This window comes from Vigna radiata, unplaced genomic scaffold (genome assembly GCF_000741045.1).
Source record: "Vigna radiata var. radiata cultivar VC1973A unplaced genomic scaffold, Vradiata_ver6 scaffold_357, whole genome shotgun sequence".
NCBI lineage: Eukaryota > Viridiplantae > Streptophyta > Magnoliopsida > Fabales > Fabaceae > Vigna > Vigna radiata.
The window spans coordinates 183,933-203,867 of record NW_014542188.1 but is presented as its reverse complement, the minus strand read 5'-3'; the positions used below and the strand labels follow the sequence as shown (position 1 = coordinate 203,867).

General features: G+C 32.9%; 3 protein-coding genes across 10 annotated transcripts in view; 1 reads left to right on the top strand and 2 right to left on the bottom strand.

The window, feature by feature from the left end:
- The window catches only part of LOC106779205 (putative acyl-activating enzyme 19), a 20,330-nt gene extending 13,021 nt beyond the window's left edge, over window positions 1-7,309 (bottom strand). For 5 of the 7 annotated variants that reach the window (XR_002666341.1, XM_022776490.1, XM_022776492.1 and 2 more), the window contains exons 1-6: window positions 6,929-7,309; window positions 5,461-5,964; window positions 1,715-1,911; window positions 1,309-1,512; window positions 1,072-1,134; window positions 240-956 (exon numbers count right to left, since the gene is read on the bottom strand). Coding sequence is in view for 6 of the 7 variants with exons in the window: in XM_022776490.1 (XP_022632211.1) it covers window positions 240-956; window positions 1,072-1,134; window positions 1,309-1,512; window positions 1,715-1,911; window positions 5,461-5,964; window positions 6,929-7,286 (2,043 nt within the window). In the remaining variant the exon portion in view is untranslated. The remainder of the gene's footprint in view (window positions 1-239; window positions 957-1,071; window positions 1,135-1,308; window positions 1,513-1,714; window positions 1,912-5,460; window positions 5,965-6,928) is intronic. The other 2 variants (XM_022776491.1, XM_022776493.1) reach the window with 2 other exon arrangements.
- A 4,087-nt stretch (window positions 7,310-11,396) lies between these two features.
- LOC106779214 (ribosomal RNA processing protein 36 homolog) lies at window positions 11,397-14,362 on the top strand. Of its 2 annotated transcripts, none has more exons than XM_022776499.1 (10): window positions 11,397-11,558; window positions 11,658-11,778; window positions 11,867-12,000; window positions 12,097-12,163; window positions 12,661-12,713; window positions 13,261-13,315; window positions 13,398-13,472; window positions 13,561-13,678; window positions 13,775-13,821; window positions 13,925-14,362. In XM_022776499.1, the coding sequence occupies exons 2-10, from the start codon at window positions 11,689-11,691 to the stop codon at window positions 14,024-14,026; spliced, it is 741 nt and encodes a 246-aa protein (XP_022632220.1). In that variant the 5' UTR covers window positions 11,397-11,558; window positions 11,658-11,688; the 3' UTR covers window positions 14,027-14,362. The 2 variants fall into 2 exon arrangements, with proteins under 2 accessions (XP_022632220.1, XP_014522772.1); XM_014667286.2 differs by having other exon boundaries at window positions 11,398-11,558; window positions 11,658-11,751.
- A 1,309-nt stretch (window positions 14,363-15,671) lies between these two features.
- LOC106779212 (geraniol 8-hydroxylase-like) lies at window positions 15,672-19,931 on the bottom strand (the record flags this gene model as incomplete). Its single annotated transcript, XM_014667283.2, has 3 exons — window positions 15,672-15,973; window positions 16,665-16,701; window positions 17,851-19,931. A coding segment is annotated over one exon (459 nt), but the record flags the coding sequence as incomplete, so codon positions are not given.
- Between the last annotated feature and the right edge of the window lie 4 nt (window positions 19,932-19,935).

Sequence of the window (19,935 nt, the reverse complement as noted above, 5' to 3'; positions counted from 1 at the left end):
ACTATACAAAAAAAAAAAAAAAAAAAAAAAAAACTGAACAAGCTGACTTATAAAATATCCGTTCCTAATTCAACTAAAACAATGTAAATGTCAAATACTTTACAGCTTACACCATGGTTCAAGACCAACTATGACTATAGAATTCACAATTCAGTTCAGTACAACATGGTACAAAAAAAAATTGTGATTTCTGATCTGAGACAAAATGATAATGTCATTATAAAATAATGAAATCATACCTTTTTAATAAGTTGCAAAAGATTGCTGCAATCAATGTCACCAACTTTATCTTTGACATTCTTTGTCAATAATTCTGAGCCAAACAACAATTCATAATTAACCTTACCACTAGGAGACAGGGGGAATGATTCTATAAAGAAGTAACGGTTGGGAAGTACAACAGAAGGAAGTTTGTTGATCATCCAACTTCTGATTGCAGGTATTAATGATTCACCCAAGCTTTCTTTTTTCTTCAGTATGATAAAGGCTTCAACAAGCACAAGTTCTGCTTTATTATTTCGACAAACTACAGCAGCATCGTTTATATGTGGATGCTCCCTTAACAAATCTTCAACCTCTTCTAGGGCAATACGCTGTCCGTTGATTTTTATAATGCGATCTTTTCTTCCCAAAAATACAAAGTCACCACTAGGCAACTGTTTGACTAAATCACCTGTTCTAAAGTATAATTTATCTTGGCATCCTTTGACAAAATCACCACAACCGTAATGTGGAAGCAACTCTGCAAATGACATTTCCTTAGATTCATCGTAGTAACCCCTAAAGATGCAATGACCACCAACATATAGCTCTCCCTCATTTGATGCATCCTTTTCACTAAGAAGAATCACATCACAGTTAGGAATGGGTAAACCTATTGGAACACTGGTTAGCCTTTCTTCCTTAAAAATCAATGGCATTCTCTTGCAATCAAAATATGTACAGTCACCAGAGACCTTAGTTAAAAAAATGGAAAAGAAACATAAAAGCATTAGCCAATGATAATTGTACAAAAACACTACAAAAGTGCAATACGACAAGCACAATGTCAACTCCTTTCTAGTTAATTACCTTAATCTGTAATATCCAACATGCATGACTAGATAAGCATTGAATAGCAGGAACAAAGCAACACTAAAACAACACAGCAGCCAGGAAAAAATTGAAATTACCTTGATGCATCAAATAAAACAATGCTATATTAAATTGTGGGGGAAAGAATGTCATAACAGGAACCAGACAGCAAATTTAAATTATGAACATTGTTGAAACAGAATATAATATACAAAGATAACCTTTTGATCTAACCTCAGTGCTTCCATATAAATTCAAGATTGATGTCTTAGGTAATATAGTTGAAAGCATCTCCCACAAGGTCAACGAAAAAGTTTCACCGCTGAGCACGAGCAATTTCAATGAATTTTCAACTCGCATGTTAGCATTGGTTTTCAATCCAGGAAGAATAGTTTTCATTAGTGATGGAACGGCTGTGAGCCTATTAACAAAATATGCCTACAGAAGCAATTAATATAATGGGCAAAGTAAGGAATTGAAAGAAATATAATTTTATTACAAAGTACCAACTGGTACTGTGAGAGAAAAATAGAATACAGAATGCTTTCCGAACATGTGATATTTAAAATACAAATTTGTAATATTGTTGGATAATATTGGCAATACATAAATCAGAAAAGCACAATCAGAACTACCATACCTGCAGGAAATCTACCATAGAATACAAATTTTCTTTTAGCTCGTTGAAAGGAGGAATAACTAACACACAAGCAGTCAAAATAGCACTGAGAAACTCTTGCAGGTGATCAATGAAGCTAACTGATGACTTAAACAACAACAGTTCCTGTCCATTCAGAGGATACATTCCTTGCATCCATGAAAAGCGGTTACAAAGACCTGGTAAGAATACAAAAGTAAAACAAAATTGTAATATACTACAATTACAATATATATAATATACATAATAAAAAATTATTGTTAGAATAACTGTTCTTAAATAAATCTTATTTAAGACAACTTATTCTTTTGTATTTTTCTGAAGTTGGTATCGGAACATGTTGATCCTACTCTGATTGTCTCTATACATCAAAGAAATTGCCATCCAGTTACCGTCTGCAGCCAGACTCAATGGTCGTATCCAAACTCTAGCTGACGTGCCATCACTGTATCAACCAACCAAGGCGAGTGTGTCTCCTGTGCCGTATTCCAATAGTCAGAATCATTTTAGACCACCACAGGTCAACTTGCCAAAGTCTTCTCTGAGCTCATTTCAACCATCTATTCTTTATTCCTGTATCATTTTGCGAGTCGTCCAGAGTTGCTCATGGTTTCTCTCTTTTGCAATCCTAGGTTGCCCTCTATTCTTTCTCTGTTGCATTAAGGGACTATCTCCTCTTTTTCATGGACTCGTCCTATAACTTTTGAGAAGGTAAATGGTAAAAACTACCTATCTTGGTCTACCTCAGTTACACTCATCAAGCCAGCGTATTCATGACGTATATGACACATATACTTTTAGATAAGCTTAAAGTACATGTATGTAAAGTGTCAGCAACTGAATTTTATTTTTATTTAAAAAAAAGTGCTTAATATATGTAGAAAGAGTCCTTAAAAGTTAACACTTTTGCTTATACAACCGATAACCCTATTTTATAAATTTGCACCATCCTTAGGGTTAAACCTTGATCCAATAGAAGACTTCATAACCCATGTTGAATACAACAACACGTCTCAATACCCCTATTTTCCAAAACTAGCCTTAGATATAAGATTCCACTAATATATACAACAATCACTCTATAAAATGGATTTCTATTTTGTTTTGTTTTTTAAGGCTTCTACTTTTTTGCATCTCACAGATTTTAAAATAATAATAGTAGTAAATAGAAATAGTTGTAAATAGGTTATAAACTGTATTTTAGAATATTGGTAATGTTAGATATATTGTGTTTTATATTAATTAGGGAAACATAATCTCTATTTAATTATCTTACTTTTACATATTCATTTGTATCTGGGCTTAACTCACATTCTCATTATTATAAATACATTATCCTGTGTATTTTCTATAGAAGGAAAATTAATCTTATATTACTATATTCAAGATGGTATCTAGAACCTAAAGCTTTTGATAGTCAATATTTGAATTTTGAATTCATTGAAAGAGATTTCTCTTGGTTCTTGTCATTGAAAACTGGATCTTATCAAAGATTGAGATTTTTATGGCAAACCTTCATTGACTCGTCAATCTACTAAATTATGGTGTCTCCATCTTTGTCTTGTTTTTGCGTTATTCTCTTATTTTCTTTGTCTATGCTACCGGAGGAATCAAATTCATAAACTAACGTACTCTTTAACTATTAGGATCGTATCATCTGGGCAGCGATCAATTGCGCTAAAAGTCGCCTCCTCCTCCTCTTTCAAGATCTATGCTTGTTGCCTTGATTAGGGAACCTTGGTTCTTTAGGGTTTTTATCTCTCCATAGCTTCTTTTGCTACCTCTTCTGATAGGATGGGCCAATTTGTTCTTTTCAATGAATTTCTCACATGTATGAGGATCGCCAGAACTCTAGATCTACTGTTTCTGTTGCATGCACAAGTATAACTTTTGTTGGCCTAACTCAACCTTCATCTCTTGGACCTGGGTAATTGACTCAGGTATCACAAATCACATTACTAGTAACAAATCTATATTTTCTTCTTTAACCTCTTCGAATAATTTACTTACTGTTACAATGGCTACGAGTCTAGGATCTTATCTCATGGTGTTGGTTCTGTTAATCTTTTAGGGTTTTTATCTCTCCATAGCTTCTTTTGCTACCTTTTCTAATAGGACAGGCCAATTTGTTCTTTTCAATGAATTTCTCAAATGTATGAGGTCGCCAGAACTCTAGAACCATTGTTTTTGTTGCACGCACAAGTATAACTTTTGTTGGCCTAACTCAACCTTCATCTCTTGGACCTTGGGTAATTGACTCAAGTACCATAGATAACATTACTGGTAACAAATCTATATTTTCTTCTTTAACCTCTCCGAATAATTTACTTATGGTTACAATGGCTTATGAGTCTAGGATCTTATCGCATGGTGTTGGTATTGTTCATCTTTTTCCATCTTTAACAATGGATAATGTTTTTTATGTTCCTGGGTCCCCCTTTAACTTATTATCCATTAGTCGTCTAACCCTTTCTCTTGATTTTGTTATTTCTTTTACCAAAAATTTTGTTTGTTTATCGTATCAAAGTTCTGGACAGATAGTTGACACCGGATGTGAGTCTCATGGCCTTTATCATCTCCGCCCTTCTGCACATGTTGGCACCGTTACAAAATCTCTATTTCTTTTTCATGCTCCGTTAAGGTATCCTAGTCTTGCCAAATTGTAGCAGTTTGTTTCCCAATTTGTCCAATTTATCTAATTTATTGTGTGAGTCATGTCAATTAGGAAAACTTAGTCATAATTCCTTTTCACGTAGTGTCTCACAATGTGATGTGTGACCTTTTTGCATTAGTCCACACTCACATACCTAGTAATGTCAAGTCTAATTTAGATTTTCAGTATTTTGTTACTTATATTGATGATTATTTCAGATGCACTTGGTTGTTTGCAATGAAATTAAAACTCAATTTGGGATTTTTATTCGAACTTAGCAAAGCGATAATAGCCTTGGATACTTTTCTCATTCTTCTAAACATTTTATGGCTAATTACACCGTGTAGTGAGTTTTTTTGTAACTATCTTAACAACTTTTATTGAATCATTAAGTTATTCCCTTAGCTTAGGTTTTTTATATAGAAACTGTTATGAAAGTATGATGTATTGTGATACCTTCCAATGATAATAGAGTGCTTTCTTTCAATCTTATTTTAGTGTTTCTTGCTTTGTTACTGTTGCGAACCCAACAACAATCGGCATTGTCAGTGAAAGGTGTTATACAAGTAGAGGACTCGTGGGTAGAACACTTTTGAGGTGGAATGAAAGTTTACAATGTGTGGAGACTCACATCTGAGAGGAAGATTGTGAGGAATTTAAGTATGAAGTCAGAAGTCCCACATTAAATAGAGTTAAGAAAGATTAAAAATATATATAAAGAGAAAAACCTACAAACTCATTGTCTTGATATTTTGGGTTAATGGTGGCATCAATATAATATAAGGGGTTGGTTCATAGCTCAAGAAGTATCAAATCCACATATCTCAGGTTAGGTACCAACATATACTATAATATAGCCATATTTCTAGTCAATGTGAAATTTGCAACAATAATACATTATGCTTCAGAGTCAACAACCGAAACATTGGAGAAACTTGGAAACACAATCAAATGATGTTAATAATACATGCTTCTTCTCATATGTAACAAGGATGAGAAATAATGTAACATTTTAATAAGGAAATGCTGCTTTTATATGCAATAACAGCTACAACAAACCACTATAGTAAATTACCTTGTTCAGTGCCACACACTCCCTTAGGTTTTCCTGTTGATCCAGATGTGTACATCACATAGCAGAATGATCTTTGTTTTTCATAGACACATGGCCATGCCAAATCTGTTGGACCACTACAATCTTGTAGTTTTTGGTCAATGGAGTAATTCAAAACTGGACAACTACTTGACTTTACCAGCCAATGTGATTCATCAAGCTTCTCCAAATTTCTTTTACCAAAAGAAGATTGGGATCCTATAATCAGATCAACGTTTGAAGAAGAGGCAATAAACAATATCCTTTCATTTGGCCAAAAAGGATCTAGAGGCAGGAAGGCTTCCCCACACCTAAGTACCGAAAGAACGGCTACAATATATTCAACAGAAGGAGGCATATAAATCCCCACTATCTTTGGGCTATACTCTTCACTTGATTCAGCTATCGCCTCTTCACTGGGCATGACAGTTTCCGAGGATTCAGGTTTCTGTACAGTTCTCTTTTCACGGTTGACACCATTGCTACCTGCAGCAGAATACAGGATGCAAACATAAACTTTTCCGCATTCATACACACAAACTTTTCCACATTCAGGCATATGTAAAATATTTTCAAATACAGACATTTGAGAAGTGGAATCACATATTTTCTTAACCTGGACTAACCATCCAATAATTCCTTATTCAATTTTTTTGTTACCATGTAATAGGTGCGAAATATAACTGATTTTGCCGATGACTAATTTTGATTATAAGACCTGATTGGCCACCTTAAGCAAAGTTTTCCCTTCCAACCACATTTTTCCATTTACAAAACTAAAACAAAATACCTTGAATAAGAAATTCGAGTCCAGTTCTACTCCAAGCAACGTAATGTTGGTGCGTTGTTCACTTTTATAAACATTTTCATAATTTTCACAATTCTAAAAAAAAAAAAAAAACCTACTCCCCCTTACTCTCCCTTCAATTTCATTGAACCAAGCACATCAAACAGCACAAGAAAAATTCACGGCAATTTCACTCAATTCTGCCATTTACAAGCAAGTAGCTTACTCTTGAAACTGAAAACTGACTACCTATCTAACCGTTGCAACCCTCCCGAAAGTCTCACGTTGATTAGGTGCTAGGTGTTTGTTGCCAAGGATTTTAATCACCCTTCTATCTTAACTCACTGAAACCACTAAAGCAAAGCAGACAACACTTTGAATGTTGTGAACTAATTAAAACAATGCATTTAAGTGAAACACTGTATTCGAATAAATTCCTCTATAAACAATTCTAGAAGACGAAAACTGAAATAACCTTTTTCCAGAAACTCAAATTAGCTTATGAATAAGCTAATACGAGAGAACTTTACCAAAAAAATTTATATGCATAAACTAATTTTAACTCCTTTTATTTTTCTCTGTTTAAGTGTTCCTTCAAAAGTTTATAAACACTAGCTAACAATCTAAGTACCAAAACGTTCCATCGTCGAGTGAATAACTGACCTGGAGATTGTGCAGTGATCAAGTGTGGGTCATCCGCACCAAGCAGGATAGAGCGGAGGCGTGAGCTGAGGGAACGAACCGCATCCAAGACATGAGAGTAAGTGAAGCACCGGTCCCCGTCGTAAAATGGCGGAGATATGGACTCGACGTGCTTCTCTAAGAGGGTGGCAATGTCGCCGTTGAAGTCGGTGGTGGTGGAATTTTCCCGGCGAAACTCCCGGCTGAGGTGCGCCCCGCCGGTAGCATGAATCACTGCGGTTTTGCTAGGGTTTGCGTACGCTGTTCGAAAGAATTCGTGAGAAATGCAACAGAACTCTACCTTACTCCCCTTGCCTGCGCAAGTCATGTCATTGTTCATCGGTTTCCTTCCAGTTATTGTGCGGTTTCGTTATTTAAACTTGACTTGTACCATTTTATACTAAAGTGAAAAAATACCTTTTTTTAAATACAAATTTTCCTTTTTATTTAATTTATTCAATTTAATTATAATATTTTTAATTTTCGTCAATTTTAATCAATTTTATCCATATTTATTATTATCGTCTAGATAAAGTTAAATACTTTCTTTTATTTTTATTTCTTTAGAAAAATCTTAAATGAATATTTTTTATGAATTTTTATGTTTCAGTTTAGTCCGTATTACGTCAATTTTGATGTAAAAAGGTTTTTTTTTTTTTATAGTAGTGTCCTAACAATGGTCACTTCTCAATTTGTGAATTTTTATTTTTTTAAATATTTTTGTTTAATTATTTTTTTTTCTATTTTGTAATGGTCACATGTCTGAATATGTGTATAACACTCCAAGTGTTATTAATTTAGGCTTAATTTAGTTTTTGAATTTTTATTTAATATCATAGTAGGATTGTGTTACTTCAATATATACAAAATATATAAGTTTATCAAGATTTTTGGTCTAAAAATGGTTATAAATATATTGTTTCATTTAAAAGATGTCATGATTATTAGTAATTATAAGAATAATATCATCAACATATATTATCAGGTACACACATCCAACACTCGAGTAAGAATAAAAGACTGAATGATTTGTCTCATATCAAGTTATACCAAATTGTTGAACAAAATTACTAAATTTTTCAAACCAAGCCATAGGAAATTATTTTAGGTCATATAAGGATTTGCGAAGACGACATACGAACCCATAAGACTCTCTTGAGCAACAAATCTTGGAGGTTATTCTATATAAATCTCTTCTTGTAAATTTCGATTAAGAAATACATTTTTGACATCTACTTGATAAAGAGATCATTGTTGAAGAGTCATCATGACTATAAATAAACGAACAAATGTCATCTTTGCCATTGGAGAAAAAGTATCACCAAAATCCAACCCAAAAATTTGTGTGTAACCTTTGGCTACAAGACAAGCTTTGAGGTGATCGATAGTTCCATCAGGACCAACTTTGATAGCAAAAACCTACCTGCAACCAACAACAAATTTTCTAGACGATAATGGGACAAGCTCCCAAGTTCCATTATTTTGAAGAGCATTTAGTTCATCTAGCATGGCCTAACGCCAATCAGGATAGGCTAAGGTATCAGTAACAAATTTTGGGATAGTCACAAAAGAAATAGATAAAGACATGTATAAAAAGGTGAAAACAATCTATGGTAACTTAAAGCAATATAATATGGATAAAGATTACAGGTAGAACGTATATCTTTTCGAAGGGTAATTGGAAGGGTAGACTCAATTGTCAAAGCCGAAGGAGACAAAGTAGTTGGTACTTGAATTGAGTCACTTGATGGTTGTTGACAAACACTTGGTGAACTAGGCACAATTGGAGGAGTACAAATAACATAAATATTGGTAGTATTAGAAGAAAACATTTTAGAAAAATAATGATCATTAAAATAAAAGGAAAACTTATTGAATATGACATATGCAGATATTGGGGTTTGCTAACGCGCGTACGCTCTTTTTTCAATTGGTACATTTTAGCAATGTGTACCAGGTTTTAGTAGACAAAAATACTCGATTATAAGTTTTAAGGTTAAGGGTATTTTAATAATTTTCATTCTCAAAACTAAAAAAAAAAACCCAAATCCTTAGTTACCTCTCTCATTCCTCCCAACACTTTCTCTTTCATCTTTCTCACTCCAACCTTTTCTCTCTAAAAAAAAGAAACCCCTCAAATCCTTACTCACCTCTTTCATTCCTCTCAACCCTTTATCTTTCATCTCTCTCACTTCGGCATTTTCTCTGTCATCCCTATTGTAGCCCCAATTGAAAAAATCAGAAACATTTACCTAACCTTATTCCACCTTCCTCACTTATCTAATTTCTTTCTCTCTCATCTCCCTACTCCCCCTCACCCATACACACAACAACCCGCGACACTGCAATTTGTTGCTCTTGCTCTATTCGTTCATTTGTTTTTCACTTTAATAAATAAATAATTGATGATGTTGATGTTGATTTTTAATTGGAAGGTTATGTTATATACACTAGTACAAAAACAATGTATAACGTCGAATATTTTTGGCCTTTCACGTCGAATTCGATAACGACGTTATATCGAGAGCGTTAAATTGACGTTGAATTTAAAAAATTCAACGTTAATTTAACGTCGAATTTTGTCCATATACGACGTTAAATAACGTCAAATTTTGTCAATATACAATGTTAATCAATTCTTTATTATTTTTTTAAAATAATTGTGATCTTTTTTACAGCTCTACGAGACCTGAAAAGCAGAAAAAACAACAATTTTCAGTTTTTGCTATTTTATAAAGAGTGAACTATGAACAATAATATAGGATCAATCAAAGAACAATAACAAACAACAAAGAAGTTCAATCAAACATCAAACAATAATAATAAACAAGTTTAACTAAACAACAACATCAAACAAGTTCAACAAAAAACAAACAAGTTATCAACAAATAAGTTCTTCAAAACGAAAACAAAAACAAAAACTAACCTCGGTTCATCAAAATAAAGTGTTGCCACTAGTGAGAGAGAATGCGCCTATGAAGGACAAGAACACAAAAATAATTGGTGAAAACAAATGAAGATCATACCTAAAGTAGTTAATTAACATGTATTTATATCAAATGAAAGAAAGATTACATATGATGGTCGTCAAACTTCGTTCGAAAAAAGTTTAAGCAGAGAAAAGGGTCCTGCGCGCTAAGATAAAGTGAATGAATTTTCAATCTCCCGCTCAACTTTTTTTGAATTCATGGGGCACTCAACGTTTTATATTTTTTTACGTCGAATTACAATTGTAAACGATGTTTAATAATTGCATTTATTTACAAAAATGCCACTAGTCATTTTTAACGTTGGCTATTGAGTGATTCGACGTTAAACACGTGACGTTATAAACTGTTTTTACACTAGTGATATTTTCCCTTATTATTATTAAATTTCATTTTTAAATTAAGTCAAGGTATATAAAACCTTCATAAATCACATGCATCATTTGGACATCTACACCACATTTCATTATATTTTTATCACAATATAAATTGTCATAACTTATGAATATAATTTGTCAAAATAAACTACTAATAGTCAAAATATTTTCGGACAACTTAATAGTCAAAATATCAAATCTCCTCAAAATAAATTACTAATTCTAAAATTTAAAAATGAAATTTAATAATAATAATAAGGGAAAATATATAACATAATCCTCTAATAAAAAATCAACATCAACATCATCAATTATTTTGTTATTAAAGTGGAAAACAAATGAACGAAGAACAATAAATTGCAGTGTCGCATGTTGTTGTGTGTGGGCGAGGGAGAGTACGGAGATGAGAGAGAAACAAATTGGATAAGTGAGAAAGGTGAATCTGGGTTAGGCAAGTGTTTCCAATTTTTTAATTGGGGCTAGAATAGGGAGTTTCTTTTTTTTCTTTAGTTTTGAGAATAAAAATTATTAAAATACTCTTAACCTTAAAATTTAGAAGGCTTAAATCCTTAATTGGTCCCCATGTTAAGAGGGAATTTTCAATTTAGTACCCGCTTTTAAAAGTGTATACATTGGGTCCCCATGTTTTGCAATTTGTGTCAATTTAGTCCCTTTGAACCATCAATTTGGCTTGAAAATTGCAAGTGGACAAGTCATTTTGAATTGCAACATGTTTATTAACTGTTGAAAGTTTGGACACCTTCCAATTGCTGTTACAAACTTGTTTGAAGTGTCATTAATTCACTAAATTGACACAAATTGCAAAACATGGGACCTTATGCACTTTTAAAAGCGGATACTAAAATAAAAATTCTCTCTTAACATGGAGACCGATTAAGGATTTAAACCAATTCAAAATCCACGATAAATACACATCTTTAAAATGTACCACGCGTTAGCAAACTCATACATATATATATATATATATATTTTTTTTTTTTATTTTTTTTTTTTTATTTTTTTTTTTCTTTTTTAATTTGTGATTGAAGTATAATACCAATAGCGTAGCAAGAGTGGGGTGCAGAAGTCATTGTCTTCCCCCGTTTCCTGGTCACAAACCATTTTTCATTTTATGCTTAATTTCCCATTCCTTTCAGCCACCAAATCCGACAGTCATTTTAATTTCGCCGCAAAATCTGAACCTTTTAACTGTTTCCTTCGCCATTGCTCCTAAAATACTTGACCTAGGTACTCCTCCCACAATCAATTTATGTATTTTCAACTTCAACATTTTTTTTTTCTAGGTAAAATTGATAGTTTTTTTTTTTTTCATTTACTTGTAAAAAGGGTAAAGCAGGGAGCCAGAGTCGCAGAATCCATGGAAACGCAGTATGAAAAACTCGAGAGAGAAGACTCTATTACCGACAGTTCCTCAGAAGACGTGGGTAACATGACAAAGTTTCATAAAGTTATAATTTGTGTTTTTTTTTTTGTTGATATCATTCAAATCTAGGTTTATAGTGAGTGCGAAGTGTGATTGATTTTGATGATTACAGGAGGAGCAGGAGATAGAGAAGGAGTTAGCAGATGTAACGTTTGAGGAATTGCAGAAAGCACGCTCGAATGGGGCACATGCTTTTTTGCGGAAACCCAAAGAAGACAAAAAGTTAAAAAGGGCTAACAAGAATAGGTATTGCATTTTTAACAGTTTAATACAGTTTTTTTTTTAGTTCTGATTCTTTTGTCCATGAAACCTCATGCAAAGAAATCTGTAATGTTTTACTAGGCCGATGGAGGCCAGTAGCAAGAAGCCAGTTTCTGCTTTTAGAGAGGTCATCCAAGCTCCAAAGAAGGTAGATTTATTGTTCCTTGTAAATAGTGTAACTTTCTATTAGTTTTTTCTTTAAATTTATGTTACTTTCTGTCACTGAATTCGTGAGGTTTAGCTCCTCAAAGTCTAATGAGGCCCTGTAGAAGCTTGCGTAGCATTTTGATATTTTAGAGCTACTAGGCTGCTACCCTATAGGGCCATTTGCAAGCTTATGTAGAGTAGGAAGACCAATTGCATTCTATATCTTGTTTGCTTTACACATGCACACACATTCTCACATATTACGAAGACTCTGAGTGTCATGTATGTAGACTTTGGATGTGAGATGGGTTAAGTGAATTATTGCAATACCTCTCGCAATGTAAGTGTTTATTAGAAGTTTTAAAATGTTTGTGCTGGTGCTATGATGTTGAGTTGTGGAAGTTATGTTAAGTTTGAAAACTGATATGGTTAATGATTTTTTCATCATTTTCCTTGTCTGTTTATTATTCTGAGTTTCTACACGGTTAATAATGTCAGGTTGTACGTGATCCAAGATTTGAATCTCTTTGTGGTACACTTGACCCTGAAGGGTATGTTCACCTCTTGACATGTGCTCTTTATTCTTCTTTTCCTTTTTAATGTTGTCATCATGTACACTTGTTTGGTTGCAATGCAGTTATCATTATAAACTTCAAGAAATTTTTTGCTACTTTTAAGTTGTGTTAGTTCTGGTTGCCTTTGCTGTTTTAGAGCATATCTAGCGAAGTGCCACTAAATATCTTAAGAAGACGCTAGTTCCGTTCTTATAGAGGAGTCAACTTAGTGAGAGCGGTTAAAGCAGTGAAGAGAAACATGTAAATTTCAAATGAACGACTTTCTTAATGTGAGGAAATTTAAACAGTCAAGTTTAAAATAGTTCTTGTCGTAGATAATAACCTTTTCACTGTCATAAATAATTATCTTTGTAGATATAGAAAGCTTCTGATATCCTTACTTAAAACATATTATACTTCTACAATGTTGAATGGTCCTTATGTTGATCCGTATCTTAGTGCATAACCAAGTAGTTTCATTTTAAACAATGCTTTCAACTAAATCTGGGAACTTCTGTTGTAATATATGTGCTTGGACTTGCAGGTTTAAGAAGAGGTATAATTTCTTATATGAAAACGATCTTCCTGCTGAAAGACAGGTAGTCTTCCAGATTATACGTGTACGATTTTTTTTGTAGAGCTTACTCTATGAACTCTGATTACATCATCTTGTTGTACCAGGCTCTGAAGAAGGAATTGAAAAAGTATAAAGATCCGAAGCGCATAAGTGAAATAGAAGAACGAATATCATGGATTGTACGTACTTCACTTTTACTAGTTTGTCTTCTACCTCCAAAAGTATGATATTTATTGATTTCCTCATCATGTATTCATGTTTTTTCAGGAAAAACAAATGAAGTCTGATTCAACGAAGAATATTGATACAGAAATATTGGCGAATCATAAAAAGAAAGAGAGAGAAGCAGCAAAGCAGGGGAAACGTCCTTTTTATCTAAAGAAATGTGATCCCATTTCCATTCAAAAACAGATCAATACATGTTAAATAAATTTAATGAAGCATCACTATATATGCTGACATCCTTTTCCATTCCTTGCAGCTGAAGTACGGAAACAAAGGCTGATTGAGAAATATAATCAGCTCAAGGTATACATCTTAGAACATCTTTGTGTTTACCCTTGCCCCCACCCCATTATACCACTTGTTTACTCTGTCTTTTCTGCTAAATCTATCTGTTCATCATTTTTAGTCATCGGGCAAACTTGAAGCATTTGTTGAGAAAAGGAGGAGAAGGAATGCTGCTAAGGACCACAGATACATGCCGTATCGTAGATCTGGTGATGTCGAATAAATTTTGTAGCTTCTTAAGCTATAATTGTAAACTAGAATATAGCACCAAAAAGAAAAGTAATATATGTTTTCTGGCTGCCAGCTTTGGGGATTGAATATTGACGTTTGTTGATGGCATCATGAAATTTGTTTTGTGACTCTTGAAGGTTTACTAATTATCAGGGAATGAATTGGTGGCACTTGGCTACTAGGCAGTCTTTTGAGTCTGTATTATGTACTTGTAGGAGGGATGTCTTTTCCATTATCATTAGGTTACTTGTTTAAGGAACCGTTTGTTTAAGATTTTCTCAGAAAGAAAATCTGAATATGAAAAAAAGGCTTTCTTATTACTCTTAGATGCTACCTTGTTGATTAGCTTATGAAAGATATTTCATGAAACATGCACGCTACCAAATATGAAAAAAGAGGTGTGTCCTTAACATATCTCAACTCCCCATTGATGACTTGATTAACTAACTAATATATATATATATATATATATATAAAATTCAAAATGTCACTTAAAATATTAACTTTAGTTAAAAAATAAAAAAGCAAAGTCAATGAAATACTTTTTAATAATTGAATCGGAATTTAGCTTGTTATTTATCCAAAATTGTAATATTTTGAACGTTCATTTACCTATTTTAATGATATTACGGAACTTGTATTGGTTTTCTTGTTTAAATCTTGATATAAAGTGAATTCATTCTGGAGAAAAAAAAAAAAACAAATCAAATCAAATCATTATTCCGTGTAAGAATATTATTAAGCTTTTGTTTCCTGCGCCTACAATTATTAACTGCACCCCCACAATAAGAAAATAAGACCCAAACATCTTTCACCATTGAACCACACTACCACTGTCACTGGCACCATCAAAATGAATTGTTATAAAACCCTAAGGAATTACCATGATTTTTTTGGTCATTTGCATTTGTATTGTGATTTGATACAGTAGTTGTCTTAAAAATTTGGAACATGCCACTTCTTCCATCTGCATTATTCTATTATCTTGCATTATTCTATTCTCATCTCAGCTTCACGCAATTCCTCTCTCTGCGAAGTTCTACATTAAATTGAATACATCAACTAGTAAGGAAATATCAAAAGTCAAAATATCACATTTTGGATACCAGGAAAAGAAAAACTATTGACACCTACACACTTTTTTTGTTTTTTTTTTCGAAGACGTGGCTTCGGTGGCTGAAATAGACGTGATAGCGGGGCTGACAAAGATGACCATGATCAATCTAGCCAAACTAGTTATATAATCAGGCTACATCATTTATCAAAAACATTATTTTATAAATCACAATGAGAATTTGTCTAGCTTTGTTTAGTAAAATATAGTACGAGTGTATTTAATAAGACTTTCATTAACACATAAAACGTTTAGTAATGTGTCTATTCATGTATTAGCATATTAACTAAATCTTTTCTCAAGATATTTAGATTTCAGAAAACTTTTTTATAAACTGTTTATCTTTTAACTATATTATTTTTTCATAGAGATAACACTCTCTCATATGCATTTTGTTTATTGTTGTTTGTTAAATTTTTAAAATATATGAAGACGTTTAGACAATTCAATTTTATAGATGATTTTGTCTTAAGAGGAAGTTGGTCCAAACATTACTTGTCTAAGAATGGATTGAAGAGGAGAATTTACTTCAATAAAGTTTGAAGAGTTTTGCATGGATCTATGCAATTAAAAACTACCTACACGTCTTAGCAAAATAGATTCGTTGAAAAAAAAAAAGAAAACATTCATGAACACAGTACGAGAACACTGAGTGAGAGACAAATTCCAAAAGTTTTTTGGCTTGAAGCAGTTAGATGGTGTGTAGCAAAACTGCAATCCAACTTTAGTAGTCAAACAGAAAACCCCAGAAATAGCATGGAGTGGTGAAAAATCAAGAGTGAGTCGTTTTAGGGTCTTCGGGGATTGTCGTTCATGCTCACATACCTGATCAAAAGAGAAGCAAACTGAATGACAAAAGTAAACTATGTGTCTTCATAGACTTTAGTGATGAATCTAAAGCCTACAAATTATTTCCAGTAGCAAAGAATTGGTAAGGTATTAAAAAAGGACGCAAAACTGATGCACTAGACTAAGAAGAACAAGTAATGTTCATCAAAGTGAGCTCAGACCAAACAAGATCCAACCACTAGTAAATGACGATGAAGGTGATTGCCCAATTGAAGGGAGGGCAGTACGAAAAAAAAGAAGGAAAATAAAATTTTAACACCATTTTTTGACACCATTTTGACACTGCACACGTGTCAAAATGTGGTTGGACGATTTCAAATTAAAAAACAAACTTTGGTTTTTTTCTTCCAAACATATCCCTGTCTCAACTTTTTTTAATTTGAAATCGTCCAATCACATTTTGACACGTGTGCAGTGTCAAAATAGTGTCAAAAAATGGTGTTAAAATATCATTTTCCAAAAAAGAAAACCAGCTTTAATGGCAAATAATACACACTTCTCTGCTGAAGAAGCAAGCCTAATAATGATGCTAATGATGGCTGAAAATGGGAGTGACCCTTACTCCTACAAGAACTAACTGATGTTAACTTAATGAGCATGGGAATCTTAAGAAGCACAAGACACATTTAGTGGCAAAAGGTATTCACAATTGTATGGAGTGGATTACCTGAAGGTTTTGTCCAGAAAGTCAAAGAAGATAAAGTCTGCAGATTAAAAAAAAGGCATTATATAGCCTTAAACAAGCTTTTAGAGCTTGGTACAACAAAATTGAGACATGTTTTGCCTACAATTTTCGATAAGTGCCATAATGAATACAGTTTGTTCACTAAGAAAAATGAAGGCAACATTCATATAGTTAGCCTTTACTGTAGCTCTGAGAATCAAGTTGCAAATAAAAAAAATATATCTTTAATAACTTTTTATAATTATTTACGTGACTGTTTGAAATTAGTCCATTTTAAAAATATGAACCAATAAAATAATAATACATAATCAATTATTAACAAATTATTAAAAAAATTATTAAAATATCATAATTCTAAATACTTGTTTCTAGAACCAGTTCTCCTTTATTTTCGGTCATGCAACATGGGGTTATTGTAGCTCTGAGAACCAAGATGCACATGAAAAAATATATCTTTAATAATTTTCTGATAATTTTTTTTAATCACTTATGTAACAGTTTATCATTGGTTCGTTATCACTTAAATAAGCTAACTGTAAATACATCTAGCTTAAAGGAGGGAAATGTCAGTCAAAGTTTGTTTTAAAGTTTTCGATCTGGTTTCTAGAACCAGTTTCCTTTATTTTCGGTCTGTCCCATGCAGCATGGGATGTCACCACGTGGGTTAGCACGTGTTAGTTGTTCTGTTTTATGTAGGCTTATATAAGCCCTCTCTTCTCATTCGGAATAAAAGAGAGTTTTCCTTTGCTTTACATTACGCTCTATCTTTAACTTATCTGAAATATCTAATTTATAAAACAAGTATGACAATAATTTTTAATATTTTATTTCAAAATTTTTTAATACATATGATTTTAATTTAAATTTACACAATAACAATTATATATTTATCATGTTTTTAAGAATTTTTGTTCTTTTTTTTTTTTAATATGCATACATCACGTTGATACATGTAGTATCCCATACACATAGATAATTATACATAAAAGTTAGAGCATTTTGGACCAAAAAGCGGTCATGAACCAATTAGAAGAGAAACAAGTTTATCTGTTCTCACAAATTTGAACGCTTTCTCAAAATATCATTAGTTGGTAGCTTGCTAAAGATCAACCTTCACAACATGGAAAGATTTAGAAAAGGGTATAGCATTATGGTAAATAGATTTTACCATCCAACACCTGCTGAGGCACCTTTAGTGTGCTGATAAACCCATCTACCAAGCAACATATTACTGCAAGAAACAGGAAAAAAACAGACTAATATATTGGACACAAATAATTAGAAAGACAGATTACATAATCCAAAAGGCAGAGTAACTACACACTAGTTGCATTATGAGAGACAAAAAAGAGAACCAAACAAAGGAACATCTAATTCATTTAGCCACAGAATAATAAATGCAGAATCCTGAAATCTGAAAAGCATTATTTCAGTCTGACTTAAGCCAATAGCTCTTACTACCTCTTGCCAACTTTCAATCAGCAACATTAACATATTTATGCATCTAATGTTCAAACTTCAAACTAAGAATTAATCTCTTGGGTCAGTACTAAACAACTTCAAGTATTTACTCTTCATGTTTTTTGTTTGTAGTCTATGCAAATTCAATTACCAAAGGTTAAGGCAGAAGAGGAGTTTCATGAAAAAGAACTATGCAAAAACACATATTCTTATTTATTACAGAATTTTTATGAAGTGCATGAAAGAGCTCAAGTTTTGAACACCAGGCAAGCAACAAAATCTCAACTCATAAATCATTAAACAAGCTGAGTGCAATAATATAAGATGTCAGTTAAAATAATACTTGTATGTGGGAAGACAAAAGAGATAGTCAAGAATGACTCTATGAACTTGTGTAAGACAGAGTTGACATAAAAAATAATACTTATGTAATCTTATGATTTCAAACTCTATTTTGAACCAGGAAATACCTCATTAGACCGTTTACCCATAAGTGAAAGTGTTTTAAAGATCTATTCAACCCTTTTTGGATGTTAAAAATAGTGTAACTATTTAACTCCATAGTAATCCTATCAAAGGCATGCTATAAGAGGATTTGGTAGACTACTTTTAACCTCTCTATCCTTTCAATATGAAACTTTGGTCCTGAAAAATCCATCCTTCTTTTGTTACTCTCAGATGGCTACCTTTTTTTATTACTCTCAGCTGCTACTTTGCCTAGCTCGTGAAAGATATTTCATGAAACATACAAGCTAACAAATGTAAGAAAAAGTTGTGTCCATTACATACCTCAACTCACCACTCATAAGTTGATTAACCAACTGCTTTGCAGACTCATTTTGAAGATTCCCATAAGCTTGTGATGTTTTAATTGATTTGTCACCAGGGTGAAGTTAGGTATCACACTATCAGCTAACAAACATATAATGCTAATGAAAACCAATACCTTGTAGGAATTTCCAAGTCATTACAGCGAGCAGTTGCCATAGCTTATTTTTATACCAGTAGCAATCAAAATTAGTGTTAAAAATGCTGTTCTGAATCTTACTATCATCTTCCATCAAAGATTTGCGACTACCCTACGTTAACCTTGTGTTTTTTGTGACAAGTAAAATATAAGAACAAGAGGAGACATAACTACAAAGGGAAATAAGGTGAAAGAAGAGGGTTATCCTAGAATTTCAAAAATTTTAGTATAACCAAGTTAGGAAAAAGTAAAAGGGATAAAAGTATCAAGGTTTTACTACTCATTCACTTATTTTAATCCATCTGCATGCTAAAGAGAGGGTTTCAATAGTATTTTCACTACACATATAATCTTCCTAGGTATTATGCTTGGATTGGAATGACTAGGAGAGGTTGTGCCTTATGCAAGGTAAGCCCATATTTCTCAGATATATCCATGTCTTGTGGCTTTTGTCCATCTTTGAGCTTCCAATTATACTTGCATAAAAGAGAAGCCAATACAATAGGCACAGTTCTGGAAGCCAATGGCAATCCAGGACAGATCCTTCTTCCTGCTCCAAAGGGTATTAGTTCAAAATCTTGGCCTTTAAAATCAAGGTTACTTTGCAAGAATCTTTCAGGTTTGAATTCATCTGGGTTTGGCCAAATACTTGAATCTCTACCCATGGCCCATACATTAACCAGAATTTGGGAACTTTTAGGTACCATGAAGTCACATAGTTCAACATCAACTTCTGACTTGTGTGGCACTAACATTGGGGCAGGTGGATGCAAGCGTAAAGTTTCCTTCACCACTGCTTGTAGATAAGGAAGCTTTGAGATATGT

Coding starts and splice junctions, on each gene's coding strand:
- LOC106779214 (XM_022776499.1), top strand. CDS start 11,689: ATGGAAACGCAGTATGAAAAACTCGAGAGAGAAGACTCTATTACCGAC. Junction 12,164..12,660: donor TCATCCAAGCTCCAAAGAAG/GTAGATTTATTG, acceptor TAATAATGTCAG/GTTGTACGTGATCCAAGATT. Junction 13,316..13,397: donor ATCTTCCTGCTGAAAGACAG/GTAGTCTTCCAG, acceptor TTGTTGTACCAG/GCTCTGAAGAAGGAATTGAA.